This window comes from Thermomyces dupontii, assembly GCF_041956625.1.
Source record: "Thermomyces dupontii strain NRRL 2155 unplaced genomic scaffold VTN31scaffold_4, whole genome shotgun sequence".
NCBI classification, from domain to species: domain Eukaryota; kingdom Fungi; phylum Ascomycota; class Eurotiomycetes; order Eurotiales; family Trichocomaceae; genus Thermomyces; species Thermomyces dupontii.
This window is the reverse complement of record NW_027192310.1, coordinates 131,392-145,638: the sequence shown is the minus strand read 5'-3', so window position 1 is coordinate 145,638 and position 14,247 is coordinate 131,392. Positions and strand designations below refer to the sequence as shown.

Genomic DNA, 14,247 nt, shown 5'->3' with positions numbered 1-14,247 from the left:
AGGGATCCCTTGTCGGAACGATGAGGCATACTCATCTCCTCATTTTCGCCCTGTTTGCGACGTTTGCGATCTTCTTCCTAGTTCGAAATGCAGCCAGTCATACAGCATCAGGTGAGAAACCACCGTTGATGGTCACCGCAAGCGCCTTGAAAGATGGTCAAGAATCCGCACCCAAGGCGCGCATCGCCAAGGTATCCATGGCGTACGGGGATAGCTCGATGTATGAGCGGGCGCTGGAAAATCACAGACATCATGCAGAGAGATGGGGCTACCCCATGTATGCATTGCGCCGGGACGCGATAGGGGGTTTTAAAAACAAGCCAGCTTGGATGCTCTCTCTGGTAATTCAAGAACTGGCGAAGCCACCGCAAGATCGGGTGGATTGGATCTTGTATGTCTTTCGAGCCGATCACATTATGCGTGAACACTAACTGAGACGCCTCTTCTTAAAATAGCTGGGCAGACGGGGATTCACTGATTATTAACCCAGCCATTCCGCTTGAGACTTTTCTGCCGCCGCCGGACCTCGACGATGTCCATATGATCAGCACCAAAGATCACAATGGTTTTAACTCTGGGATTATGTTCCTTCGCGTGCACCCTTGGACAGTGTCTTTCCTGTTGGAGACGTTCGCTTATCCGCTATGCCGACCCCAAGAGGACCTCGGGGCTTACTACGACCAGGAAGCTATGTCGCGCCTTCTCAGACGTACTGACGGCCCACCTTGGGGCCAGGGCTATGCTGACCAAGCAGTGTTCATGCCTCGACGATGGATCAACCCGTACGAAACCGTTCATGGCTTTGAGGGGGAAAAGGGTGATATGCTGGTTCACTTCCCTGGATTGTTTGACCATCGAGAGCCGCGCATGGAAAAATGGTTCCATGAATTGGAGAGACATCAGCAGGACTGGGAGGTGCCTCTTGAGGAAACACAGTACGCAAGTCGCACGACAACATTTTGGAACATTTTTCGCGAAGCCAGAAACGCAGCGAAGGCGTTGCAAGAGGCAATCGCGCAGGAGCCACAGGGTACCCCAACAGATGCCCGACGAGAGGCTCTCGCCAATCTGCTCAATGCGTTGCGGTTTGAGGCACACCATCCCGAGGAATTGCATAAAGCGATGGACGCATTGAATGTGGCTATTGCCAAGGACGCTCAGAGTCTGCAAAGTCAAAACCAGCAAAGTCAGAATCAGCAAGATCAGAGACAGGAAGGCCTGGGTCAACAAGCTCAGGGTCAGCAAGGTCAGAGTCGAAAGGTTAGAGTTGAGTCCGTTCGATGATTGGAGACTACAACCAGGGTACGAGGGATTTTGATGGATTGATTCAGTTTCTGCCAGGGCAACTGGATCTTGTGGGTTTGGGACACTCTGGTTGCGGCTGAGATTTCAAGTATAAGTATACTCATATTTTCTTGGATAAGATGGAGTACATGTCCAGGGGAAAAGGTTGGGCGCTGATAGAGGGAGTGCTGTCTAGTCTTGATTCTTGAATGTTGTTATCATGTCACGTTATTAGGGTTGTTCAGCAGCGAAAATTGCCAATTCCAGCTTAAATCTCAGTTGCATCACAATCTCTGTACCCCCTTCCTTTCAGCATGGAGTATTTCCGTCCACATCATTTAACCAATCGTTCGTATGATTAGACCGGCTGCAACTGCTTACGAACAGTTGACTTTTGCAAAGGTCGCCTCGGCTAATGAAGATCAAGTTTCGATCTGTCACATGCATCTGTCACTGGTCACGTGATTTGATTTGATAATCACTAGTCGTATTTAGCCCAAAGAAGGAAAGCGGTGCCACGAGACGCGTCCAACGCGTTGGCCGGCAACGCCGATCACGACGCTCCCTCATGGCCCAAGGTGTTGTTCAATTTCGTGTTCAACTTCGCACATGAATCCCTTCATCGACCAATTGTCGGATTCTGACTGACTGCTAAAGTTTATTCCATCTCACACCTCACCCCGTTGCTTCCGCTATGGCTAAAGGGAGCGGTGCCTCATCGTCCCCAGCCGCAGCAACTCCTGCCAAATCCCAACGGGGTCTCAAGAGCTCAACGTCGAGCACCCAGAACATGAAGAACCAGAGATCTATTCTGGGATTTTTTCAAAAAGTTTCGCCATCGACCCCGGCGAGCACACCGCCGAAGAGGACGGAGCCGGAATCGTCCCCTCTTCAGCGCATCTCCGAGGCTAAGAAGACCTCGAAGAAACAGACTGAACCGGCGCAGACTCCAACGCCGGGGCCGAGCAGCGATGTGGTCATACCGGAGGATGAGGTTCTGGGGACTTCAAATGTTTGATTTGTCTCTTATGTTTGCATTCAGGGGCGACTGCTAACCGGTTGAGTAGTCTACCTCGTCTCAGAAGGACGAGTCTTCTGTCACACCGACACGAAGGGTTTGTCGATCTGTTGCTGCTGCTTTATCGGTTTTCTAATATTATTCTAGGCCAGGAAGCCCGTGAACTACGTAGAGTCGGACACCGAGGGTGAAGACGATGATGAGGAAATCTTCAATCCGTCCCGTAGGCGGGCGGCAAAGCGTCGAAGGGCGCAGGAAGACAGCGAGGACGAATTTCAGGCCGATGTGGCTGGACAGGACTCTGATGACGGTATGCCATGATGTGGACTCTCGAGACCCCACCGGCCGGGTGCTGATTTTCCGCCAGATATGGACGACTTCATTGTTCCGGATGACTCCGATGAGGAGGTCAGGCCAACAAAGAAACGAAAGAAATCATTGACAAAGTCTGCTTCACGGAAAGCTTCGGCAGATGAGCCTTCTTCGCCCGTCGACGATGATGTCGATCTGGATATTCCTGAGGGCACGTCCGCAGGGACCGCTCAGAAATGGACATATGACCCAAACAACACGGAACCTCAGAAAGAGCGGGAGCCGCCAGTCAAGACCAGCTCCCCGAAGCGCAAAGAGAGGCCTCATAAGACAGAGCCCGAGGAGCGCTACCCGTGGCTGGTCAACATCAAGGATATGGACGGGCACCCCCCTGACCATCCGGACTATGATCCGCGCACAATTTATATCCCACCGCTGGCTTGGTCCAAATTCTCACCCTTCGAGAAACAATACTGGGAGATCAAGCAAAAGTTCTGGGATACCATTGTCTTCTTCAAGAAGGGAAAGTTCTACGAGCTGTATGAAAACGATGCTACAATTGGTCACCAATTGTTTGATCTCAAACTCACCGACCGAGTCAACATGCGCATGGTCGGCGTGCCAGAGTCAAGCTTGGACTACTGGGCGAACCAGTTCGTGGCCAAGGGGTATAAAATTGCACGGGTGGACCAGTCCGAGTCGGCCCTTGGGAAGGAAATGCGGGAGCGGGACGGCAAGAAGGGTGGCAAGATGATCAAGGAGGAGAAGGTGATCAAGCGGGAGCTGTCGTGTGTTTTAACGTCAGGAACTCTCGTCGACGGGGCCATGCTCCAAGATGACATGTCTGTTTACTGCGTGGCCATCAAGGAGGTGATACTCGATGGCCGACCAGCATTTGGCATTGCCTTTGTCGATACGGCCACAGGGCAGTTCTTCCTGACCGAGTTTGTTGACGATGCCGATTTCACAAAGTTTGAAACTTTTGTCGCCCAGACACGTCCTCAGGAGCTCTTGCTGGAAAAGGGAGCTGTCAGTCAGAGAGTGCTCCGCATTCTGAGGAACAACACCAGTCCAACCACAACCTGGAACTATCTGAAACCCGGGAAAGAGTTTTGGGAAGCTGACATCACGGTCAGAGAACTGGATGCCAGTGACTACTTTGTGGCTGAAGACAAGGACAATATAGAGGCCTGGCCGCAGGTGCTCCAGGAAGCCCGCAGGAAGGAGCTCGTCATGTCGGCCTTCGGTGCGCTACTGCAGTACCTCAGAGTGCTCAAACTGGACCGAGATCTGGTCACGATTGGCAACTTTTCGTGGTACGACCCCATCCGCAAAGCGACCAGTCTGGTGCTGGATGGCCAGACCCTGATCAACCTCGAGGTGTTTGCCAACTCGTTCGACGGCGGCGCAGAGGGGACGTTGTTCCAGCTACTCAATCGATGCGTCACGCCGTTTGGTAAGCGAATGTTCAAACAGTGGGTTTGCCATCCGCTGGTCGATATTCAAAAGATCAATGCTCGACTAGATGCGGTTGATGCTCTAAACGCCGATCCCACCGTCCGCGATCAGTTTGCGTCTCAGCTGACTAAGATGCCGGACTTGGAGCGGTTGATTTCCCGCGTTCATGCGGGCCGCTGCCGCGCACAGGATTTCGTACGTGTCCTGGAAGGATTTGAGCAGATCGAGTACACCATGGATCTGATCAAAGGTGTTGGGTCTGGGGATAATCTAATTGGGAATCTTGTGTCATCCATGCCAAATATGAGAGGGGCCCTTGAATACTGGAAGACCGCTTTTGATCGAACCAAAGCCAAGGAGGACGGCATCCTCGTGCCGGAGTCGGGTATCGAGGAGGATTTTGATACGTCGCAGGAGCGGATTGCACAGATCCACCGTGAACTGGATGCATTGTTGAAGAGGACGCGGCGTGAGCTCGGGTCTACAGCGATTTGCTACCGCGACAATGGCAAGGAAATCTATCAAATGGAAGTGCCGATCAAGATCAAGAACATCCCCAAGAATTGGGATCAAATGTCGGCCACGAAGCAGGCCAAACGGTACTATTTCCCTGAACTGCGGTCTCTGATCCGCCAGCTCCAGGAGGCGCAGGAGCGGCATAGTCAAATCGTGAAGGAAGTCGCGGGACGATTCTATGCTCGATTCGACGAGAACTACGACATGTGGCTGCGTGCCGTGCGCATTGTCGCACAACTGGATTGCCTGATCAGCCTGGCCAAAGCATCGTCGTCGCTGGGGCAGCCGAGCTGCCGGCCGGAGTTTGTCGACGACGAGCGAAGCGTGCTCGAGTTCCGCGAGCTGCGCCATCCATGCATGATCCAGCACGTGGCAGATTTTATCCCGAACGACGTGGAGCTCGGTGGCGAGCGGGCCAACATCAATCTGCTGACAGGCGCGAACGCGGCGGGTAAATCGACCGTGTTGCGAATGGTAAGCACTCAACTCCAGCTTCCCTTGAATTTGAACCTTTCTAACCTGGTCTAGACCTGTGTGGCTGTCATCATGGCACAGATCGGTTGCTATCTCCCTTGCGAGTCTGCTCGGATGACGCCGGTGGACCGGATCATGTCCCGGCTAGGTGCCAACGATAACATTTTTGCAGCGCAGTCGACGTTCTTCGTGGAGCTGTCCGAAACGAAGAAGATTCTCTCCGAAGCCACGCCGCGGTCGCTCGTCATCTTAGACGAACTCGGGCGCGGTACCAGCTCGTACGACGGCGTCGCCGTCGCCCAGGCCGTGCTGCACCACATTGCGACGCACATTGGCGCGCTCGGGTTCTTCGCGACGCACTACCACTCCCTGGCGGCAGAGTTCGAGAACCATCCGGAAATCGCGCCGAAGCGGATGCGGATCCACGTTGACGACAACGAGCGACGGATTACGTTCTTGTACAAGCTCGAGGACGGCGTGGCGGAGGGCAGCTTCGGGATGCACTGCGCAGCGATGTGCGGGATCCCGGAGAAGGTAATCGCCAACGCCGAGGAGGCCGCGAAGCAGTGGGAGCACACGAGCCGGCTGACTGAAAGCCTGGAGCGGCGGAAGCGCGCCGCCAACGGCGACGGTAAGAGCGGATTGATTGGCCTCGGGTGGTGGAGTGATGTTGCGTGGATGCTGCGTGAGGACGCGGAGGGTGATAGCCAGGTATCGGAGCGGGGACTGGAAGTGCTTTGCAAGGCTATTGAAAAGATGTGATTTCTATCTGACTGGTTTTCGGGCTATCCGCAGGATTTCTTTGTATTACTATTTAATAGGATTTGGTGGATTAGACGAGTAAACGGAATGATTTTGTGACATCAAACTCTTCAGCTATGCATGTTGCTCGACAGTAGGAACAAAAAAAAAAAAAAAAAAAAAAAGAAGAGAGAGGCTACAGACGAACATGAAATGCCATGTACTGATCAAGGATCGGAATCTGACTCGAATCTCAATAGAGGTGTGTCGGCGGTCTCATCCATCTGGGGGCTGCTTAGTCCATCCACGCTCTGGTTACTGGAGGAAACGATCAGCGAATCACGCTCTGGAAAGGAAAAACTCATCAAGAGGGGTTGATTGTCTAGGTACCCTGCCATACCCCTCGAACTCACCCGGCGACGCGCCAGCCGCTCACATGGGCTCTCATCGACATGACGATTCGCGCTGCCGCTGCCACCACCACCGTCCTCCTCTTCGTAGGCGCCACTGGGGGTATTTGCATTCTCGTCACTGGCCTTCCTTTTCCTGTCGCCAGCGCGGCCTCGGGACTTGCTCGACGGCGGGAGGACGGCAACGACTTCAGCGGGAAATTGGTGGCCCCGCTGCCCCCGTTGCCATCCCCTCCACCGTTGCCGGGAAGATGGCCAGTTTGTTGAGGCAAGTAAAAACTCGGTCAATCTCCTGATCGCCTTTCGGTACAAAACTTGCGCTGAACCGACCGTATACTGACCATGTTCCGCGATCTTTGCATAATCCGCCTTGGGTAGAGTGATTGTTAGGAGGTGATGCATGAACGAAGCAACGGGGTGGGAAAGAGAGGAATACCTTGTCCCTCCCCTTTGGTGAATACTACGCCCAGTGCGATGAGTTTGAGCTCTGCAGTACTCAAACAGGAGATAGGGTCCTTCCGGGAAGACGAGGACATGTTGCGTTTGTTTGTGTGTGTGTGATGAAGGTAACAATTCAAGATGAGTTGAGGTGTGAATTAGGGTCTGTGGACAGGTTCAAGTGTCAAAATCTTGTGAACCGATGACAAGATGTTGAAGGAGGGAAAAATGAAGGACAATGTGAAGAGAGTTTATATGGCTTTAGACGCGAAAGGAGATCTGTGATGTTGCCCAATAAGCATTCGTTTCTTCACTGTTTTCGTTTCATCTCGAGTGTCGTGAAGTGACTGCAGCCAGAATGGGGAATGAGGGAGCTGTGCTAGGAACCAGACATGGGTCTGAGTGAATCCCTATCCACAAGATGGGATGAAAGTTAGTCTTTGCGCATCAATCTATCCATTACTGTACATACATGGTGCCAAGCAGCACACATCATCACTTTGCATTCTCCTGGATCTTGTTATACACCGACTCCCACACCTCTGGATAGAACTGCGGTGTGCCCTTGGCGGTCTTGCTCTTCTCCGTAGTATAGAACTCGGTCAATGTGCCGCCGCGCCACCAAGGAAGCTTGGCCGGTGAAGTATTCCGGAACGACACTGGCCGTAGAAACGATTTAGAGGGCACGAGGTTAGACAGTTGGACTTCTGAAATTCGCGGAATGGTGGTGGCCTTGAGAGTGCCGATGTGCAGCGTGGCTGATGGCGGCAAGTCTCGGGCATACTTGAGCGCTTCCTCGCGCGATTTTCGTGCAAAGACAGGGAGGTAGAGGTAGATGTTTGTCACAAAGGGAGCGGCGGTGTAAGCGACGAAGAGCATTGGAAGAGTGCCCCCGACGACGACTGTTCAAGGCTTAATACTTTCAATCAAATCTTATAAGCTCAGGGCAACCTACTAGCCGGGGCAAGCCAGCTCGGAAACTCATCCGCAAAGAACGACGGCGCAACCACAACCGTAGACACACCGAAGATGAATATCGTCGTAAGGCGAAGCATTCCCAGAAATACTGTCTTTCCCGTGCCGCCATGATATATCAGGATCTTCTCTGGCGGTCCTGTACTAACAATTGGTATGCAGCCAGGAAATCGAGGCTTGATCCTTACCTCGTCGAATCACGGTCTTTGCATGGTTAGTCGCGGCTGCGCTTGTTTGGCGCGGAGGAGCAGTTTTCGGCGCCGTCTGCGGTATCCGCGAAGGAACGAATTTCTCCTTTACGTGGCGAGAACTTTGACCCGAAGTTTTGAAGCGAATGAAGCTTCTACTTGTCAGATCTCTGGGAATGCGCAGCGGTGCTAGAGCCCGCGAGTCCAATTTGCATAGAAGGATGGTTCGCATTCCGGCGGATTTGTATGAGATCAATTGGCCTTCTCTCTGAACACTGTGGCACTTCCTCTAATCAACAAGGCCGCCAGGGCTCTCGATCATCGCATGGATTCGCGAAATGATAGTACGTACTATCTCATGGAGTTGAGAGCACGAACTCTTGGAGCGACTGATAAGATTGAATACCTATTGATGCCTCAGGCATCAACACTCCTAACGTATGGTTTGGACCAGTTTACGAGGATGGGCAACATGAGCGAGGTCCAAGGACCAATGCTGCAATACGGGCTCCACAAAACTGTAGTCCGATGGGACGCAGTTAGCCTACTATGATGAGAACATCCATAGGCCTTTGCTACTGTCATCGCCTTGTATTGCTTCTCGCATGCCTGGCTATACTCCTCCAAGCCTCCGCTTACAAGCCCATCTCCGATGACACCCTGCGGAAACTGCCACGTCCTGGCGACGACTTTGACATCCACCATGGCAAGCTGCTTTCTCCAATTCTTCGAACGCGCGTCCCTGGTACCCCGGGCTCAACCGCGGTTCTGAACCATTTCAACGACTTCTTCCGCACGACGCTACCGGACTGGACCATCGAGTTTCAGAACTCGACCTCGACAACGCCGGCGACGGGCGACAAGCAAATTCCGTTCGTCAACTTCATCGCGTCGCGTGACCCACCATGGGCACCCAAGGGCGACGTCGGCCGCCTCACGCTCGTCGCGCACTACGACAGTAAGCGTGAGCCGGAGGGCTTCATCGGGGCCATTGACAGCGCGGCACCTTGCGCGATGATCATGCACGCCGTGCGCAGCATTGATGCGGCTCTGACGCGCAAGTGGGCCGATATGGAGGCCACCGGAACCATTGACGCCGATCTGGACGGGTACACGGGAATCCAGGTGCTTTTTCTCGACGGTGAGGAAGCGTTTCTAAAATGGAGCGCCACGGACTCGCTCTACGGAGCGCGGTCATTGTCGGAAACTTGGGCGCACGCGCCGAACCCACCACTTTCCATCTTCAAGACCCGCTTATCCTCGATTACGCTCTTCGTTTTACTTGACCTGCTGGGCGCGAAGGATCCGTCGGTGGGCTCCTACTTTCCAACAACACATTGGGCGTATCAAAACATGGCCAAGCTTGAACAACGTTTCCGCGAGAACGGGTTATTCAAATCCTCTCCCGACGCAGATTCCCGATGGTTCGTCCACGGTGACCTCTCCGAGAGGGATGTACGTGGCTATGGCAGCATCCAGGATGATCACATCCCTTTTTTGCAACGCGGTGTTGAAGTCTTGCACATTATCGATACACCCGGTATGACTGGCTTTCCAAAAGTATGGCATACATTGGATGACGATGGCGAGCATCTGGATCTTCCTACCGTCGAAGACTGGAGTATGCTGGTGACCGCCTTCGTCGCTGAGTGGATGGAGTTAGATGGCTATTTTGACGAAAATACCTCGTCAAGAAGAAACGAGGCGCTCAAAAATGGCCTTGAACCGAGGGGTGTACGAGTATCGAGTTGGAAAACGGAGCTGTAAATGGAAATATGATTCATCACATCACATGGTTTCATGGAGTAGTCCTAATCAATAGATGGTTGATTTCAAAAGAAACTGCCCACTGCGAAACCAGTCAACCAAGGCAAACCCCATGATGGATTCAGCACCGCTCTGATAACCCCCGACCCGGGACAAGTACCGTCAACACCCCATGCCAAACCCCACGTCAATGACCCGATGATAAACTTCCAGTCAATATCAGCGACACTGCCCGTTGGGAGATCCCACTTTTCTGCAAGCGTGGGTTTGGCGGCAGATCGGCCCGGCTGCAGACGCAAGTAACTGATCAGGGACGGGCCGATCCCGAAGAGGATAATCAGTGCCAGCGACGGGTCGAACCGAGCCAAGTCCCTCGGGAAGGCAAAGAACCGGAGTTCCTTAAGGGGGTGCACCATCCCAGAAAAGAGCAGGCCAAACCCAAACTGCACTCCGGCAAGATAGGCTGAGAGCCACTGCCGTTTCTTCGACGACGATGGCTCGCGCGATTGGGTCAAGAGTCGAGGAAGCAGGATGAACTCTGTGACTAGCGAGAGCGCCGTGATGGTGCTCATGACTGCGAACTCGCCCGTGGATGGATACACCGGTGTCCAGCAGGGTTGTCCGCCTTCGCATGCTGGAACTGGGTCATGGCCCGTCAGCCTTGGGACGATGTTGGCCGTTATCAGGGCAGTTGTGAAGAACACGGCTGTGGCGATGAAGGAGCGCGGTGATAGTCGAGATAGGCCGCAGATCATGTGTCCCGAAGTGCATCCTTTGCCCGCCTATATAGATGAAATGTCAGTTGGATCTCGATCTCGAGACTACTACTGCCGGCTTGAATATATCATACCTTTGTCCCCCATCCAATCATCGCACCCACACCCAGTGTCGAGAGAAATGACGTCCACGACGGCGAGCCCGAAGTCAAGCGGTTATAATCAGGCAGCAGAGAGGGCTTTATCAGTGCGAGCAGTGCCGGACTCGTTACCAAGCCAGCAACGAGCGGCACGGCTTTCCCGGCCGAACTGGGCCGGAAACAGCAGTTGCGTAGGGCAGAGGAGATGCCAAAGATAGATCCATTGTGCATGAGGAGACCGAACGAGCCACTGAAGAGTAGCAGAGCTCCCAGCGTGGTATGGACCGGCGTGAACATTGTTACCATGGGCTGGAAAAAGCAGTCCCTGCGATGATAATAACCCGATGCTTTTACTCTCAAAGGGCGATGCTACTGTCTGACGAAAAGACCGCTGCTGATATACTTACGACCCCGTCGGGGACCTTTCCATGAGATTGGCATTGATGGAAAAGTCCGAGGATTCGGCCATCATCCACAGACGATCTGGTGGTATGTCCAAACAACTAACGGCTGAACCCCGATCAAAGTTGTCTGATACTGGCACCATGGCAATTCGACGGCGGATGCTAGTGGCCAACTATTTGGTCGACATATCCCAAACATGTACTCCATACGGAGTAGTACTTACTACCTAACGGCTGCATCAATCAATCAATCCCGACAACATATCACGTTATTATCTGTGCCGCCAGCAGGTTCGACGTTCGAGGACAGCAATCATCAATTCAGCATGTGATGGTTCATGGACGCTTTTGGCCGGGGTTTGACCATTGGAACTTGTGGAGAACTCGGGATCCATTCAATCGGGAATCCTGCAGAAGCAGAAGCGATCAAAAAAGATGGTCCCCGAAGGACGGAGGCCGAAACCGAATCACGTGCTGAAATCTTGCATTAGGTAAGCGTCAAGTAAGTTACTTACCAAACCAAAGGTTTTAACCAAATCAGGTTAGCCTACCACCTACCTAGGTAGGTAGGAGAGGTTACTTAATGGAACTCCGAACTTTATCCGAAGCGTGGGGTGAGTCTGCTGGGTTACGGAGTGGGTTACACAGTAGTCCGTATGTACTACCTAAATAACTGGAAACTAACAGAAAGTTACCCGGGAGTTTGAAAATTCCTTTAAAAGTACGAGCGCGAAGGCCAGAAACGAGGCGATGACAATGGACTGAGGACTCATCGCAGGTCTTGATACGGCGAATATCTCTCAGCCAAAGCTCATCTGAAGAGTAGGACTAGCAGCCATAGCTGGCATCTCTGAATGGTGTTTACCAAGGCAAGAATACATAACCTATGAGAAGAGTATTCCTTCGGGGTACGAATCGGTTAGTGATTGAAAATGTGGAAAACTTACATTACATACCTGACGATGAACTCACGTGATGATACGATTTGCAGTTTTGCACTGTCCCTGCCAAGCGAAAAACCCCTGACGATCCCGATCGAGAAACTTTTGTTTATTCTTTCTGTACGAAGAAACTGCTCCGCAGTGGGCATGTGGAAGCAAACACTCGAACATGTCTCCCAAGTATGCATGCACATATCAATAGAATTGGAATACTAGTAACATACCCTGAACCATCATGGCATGGCTCAGATGATGATTTCAATCAGGGCTGTGTTTCCCAATGTGTTGGGAGAAGGAGGTTGCCAAGACGCACATAGTGCAACGGGGTACAGCAACTGACTCCGTACAGGGGGGTATGAGTACGGACTACGGAGTACAACATCGGCTTCTTATAACCCCGTGCACTCCGTGGGAGGGTCCATAAACATAAACGTCCGAACAGCAGCTCGACCTTCGATTCCCTGGCGATCATTCCGCTCCTCCCACCGTCGCCATGGGAAATCAACCCAGTACTCCGATCCAAACTTGTCTCTCGACTGCGGTCGGGGGAGAAGGCTCCCTTGTCGCGTTCTCCAACGAACCCCTATATCGAGCCAAGGACGTGAACCGGTATAATCTAAATGTCCCAGTAGCTCCAGTCGCAATAACGTACCCGAAAACCGTGGACCAGGTCTCGGAGATTGTGAAATGTGCGGCAGATGGTGGCTACAAGGTGCAGGCCCGAGGCGGCGGGCATAGCTACGCGAATCATGGTAGGAGCGTCGAATGCTAGCGTTACAATCTAACTCGCTCACCAAGTTTCTGATGAGGATGGCAGCACTCGGAGGAGGCGACAATAACACCATCGTGGTCGATATGAAGAATTTCCAGCACTTCTCATATGATCCGGAGACCCAGCGGGCCAAAATTGGCGCCGGGCATCAGCTCGGCGACGTCACCGACAAGCTGCACAAAGCCGGCGGCCGCGCCATGTCCCACGGTACTTGCCCCCAGGTCGGTCTGAGCGGTCATGCAACGATCGGTGGACTCGGGCCCACCTCTCGTCTCTGGGGGTCGGCTCTGGACCATGTCGAGGAGGTGCAAGTCGTGCTCGCCAACTCTAGCGTTGTGACGGCATCGTGGGCCGAAAACCCGGACCTGTTCTTTGCAATCAAGGGCGCAGGTGCGAGTTTCGGCGTTGTGACCGAGTTCACCGTCCGCACGCAGCCCGAGCCGGGCGAAGCTGTGCAGTACCAGTACACGTTCAACTTTGGCGACACGAGCTCTCGTGCAGAGTTGTACAAAGCCTGGCAGAAATTCATCTCCGACCCCGAGCTGCCCCGGGAGATGGCCAGTCAGATCATTCTCGGCGAACGCTCGGTGACTGTTTTCGGGACTTACTTCGGCTCTAAGAAGGACTTTGAGGCTCTTCAGATTGAGACTGCGTTCCCCAGCAGTCAGAGCCGGAATATCACGGTGTTGAATGACTGGTTGGGGGTCGTCGCGGCGTGGGCCCATCAGTCCGCTATCGATCTTGCCGGTGACATCCCAGCCCACTTCTATGCCAAGTCGATGCCGTTTCGACAGAAGAATCTCCCTTCAGGCGAGCTGATTGATAAAATATTCCACTACCTTGACAATACTCCCAAGGGCACGCCGTTGTGGTTTATCATCTGTGACCTGGAAGGTGGCAAGATCAACGATATCCCTGTCGACAAGACGGCCTATTCACACCGGGATACTCTGTACTGGATGCAGTCGTACGCCATCAATCTGCTCGGTCCTGTTTCCGAGACAACATACAAGTTCCTCAATGGACTCAATGATCTCATCGCGGAGGGTCTCTCCGAGCCCAATCCGGGCGCCTATCCAGGCTATGTCGACCCCCAGCTGTCAAAACCGCAGGAGGCATACTGGGGAGAGAATCTGCCACGGCTAAAGCAGATAAAGGCCAAGTATGATCCACAGGATGTCTTCCACAACCCCCAGAGCGTGCCGCTGCCAGATGATCAAGCTGCTTGAGCGCTGAAGAGATGGTTTCGGGTTGAGAGTTTCTATTTCATGTGTTATAGTATTTGAATTATGGGTGAATATCTGTCTAATTTATGTTATAATGAAGCCTAAATATAGAAATACCTCGACGACTCGACATTCAACGCGGCCATTGCTGTTTTCATCTTCACCAGTTTGTTTGAACCTGATAACAACATTCGATATTGTACTTGTACTTCCCTGTTCGGCTAGTGCGTAACCTGTGTTATGTCATCCAAGGCGGTGGCAGAAAACTCACTCCAGAATGGTCACGTTCCCTTCCGACGAGCGGCCGAAAACTCGATTCGCGCTGACAAGAGCGAAATTATTGCCCTTGGAATCGATCATAGTTTCGCAACGTCCTTGATGCTCTGAGCAGAAGCCGGGTTTTGTTGGCGCTTCTGCTTCCTCTTTTTATTCAATTTTCGAATCTTTTGCCGAAGTACCGTTTTAAT

At 52.8% G+C, this 14,247-nt stretch overlaps 7 protein-coding genes across 7 annotated transcripts; 4 read left to right on the top strand and 3 right to left on the bottom strand.

Annotated features, from left to right (window-relative positions):
• Positions 1–20: 20 nt before the first annotated feature.
• VTN31DRAFT_4550 (uncharacterized protein) lies at positions 21–1,284 on the top strand (the record flags this gene model as incomplete). Its single annotated transcript, XM_069404951.1, has 2 exons — positions 21–391; positions 456–1,284. 2 exons carry the CDS (start codon positions 21–23, stop codon positions 1,282–1,284), a joined length of 1,200 nt encoding a protein of 399 aa, XP_069260063.1.
• Positions 1,285–2,074: 790 nt separating this feature from the next.
• VTN31DRAFT_4549 (uncharacterized protein) lies at positions 2,075–5,824 on the top strand (the record flags this gene model as incomplete). The annotated part of the gene is made up of 5 exons (XM_069404949.1): positions 2,075–2,296; positions 2,352–2,399; positions 2,450–2,612; positions 2,670–5,062; positions 5,117–5,824. 5 exons carry the CDS (start codon positions 2,075–2,077, stop codon positions 5,822–5,824), a joined length of 3,534 nt encoding a protein of 1,177 aa, XP_069260062.1.
• Positions 5,825–6,030: 206 nt separating this feature from the next.
• On the bottom strand, positions 6,031–6,615 carry VTN31DRAFT_4548 (uncharacterized protein; the record flags this gene model as incomplete). Its single annotated transcript, XM_069404948.1, has 1 exon — positions 6,031–6,615. One exon carries the CDS (start codon positions 6,613–6,615, stop codon positions 6,031–6,033), a length of 585 nt encoding a protein of 194 aa, XP_069260061.1.
• Positions 6,616–7,146: 531 nt separating this feature from the next.
• VTN31DRAFT_4547 (uncharacterized protein) lies at positions 7,147–8,046 on the bottom strand (the record flags this gene model as incomplete). Its single annotated transcript, XM_069404947.1, has 3 exons — positions 7,147–7,553; positions 7,607–7,765; positions 7,815–8,046. The coding sequence occupies 3 exons, from the start codon at positions 8,044–8,046 to the stop codon at positions 7,147–7,149; spliced, it is 798 nt and encodes a 265-aa protein (XP_069260060.1).
• A 317-nt stretch (positions 8,047–8,363) lies between these two features.
• Positions 8,364–9,581, top strand: VTN31DRAFT_4546 (uncharacterized protein; the record flags this gene model as incomplete). The annotated part of the gene is made up of 1 exon (XM_069404946.1): positions 8,364–9,581. One exon carries the CDS (start codon positions 8,364–8,366, stop codon positions 9,579–9,581), a length of 1,218 nt encoding a protein of 405 aa, XP_069260059.1.
• A 65-nt stretch (positions 9,582–9,646) lies between these two features.
• VTN31DRAFT_4545 (uncharacterized protein) lies at positions 9,647–10,743 on the bottom strand (the record flags this gene model as incomplete). Its single annotated transcript, XM_069404945.1, has 2 exons — positions 9,647–10,363; positions 10,432–10,743. 2 exons carry the CDS (start codon positions 10,741–10,743, stop codon positions 9,647–9,649), a joined length of 1,029 nt encoding a protein of 342 aa, XP_069260058.1.
• A 1,532-nt stretch (positions 10,744–12,275) lies between these two features.
• On the top strand, positions 12,276–13,783 carry VTN31DRAFT_4544 (uncharacterized protein; the record flags this gene model as incomplete). The annotated part of the gene is made up of 2 exons (XM_069404944.1): positions 12,276–12,534; positions 12,600–13,783. The coding sequence occupies 2 exons, from the start codon at positions 12,276–12,278 to the stop codon at positions 13,781–13,783; spliced, it is 1,443 nt and encodes a 480-aa protein (XP_069260057.1).
• Positions 13,784–14,247: the final 464 nt, after the last annotated feature.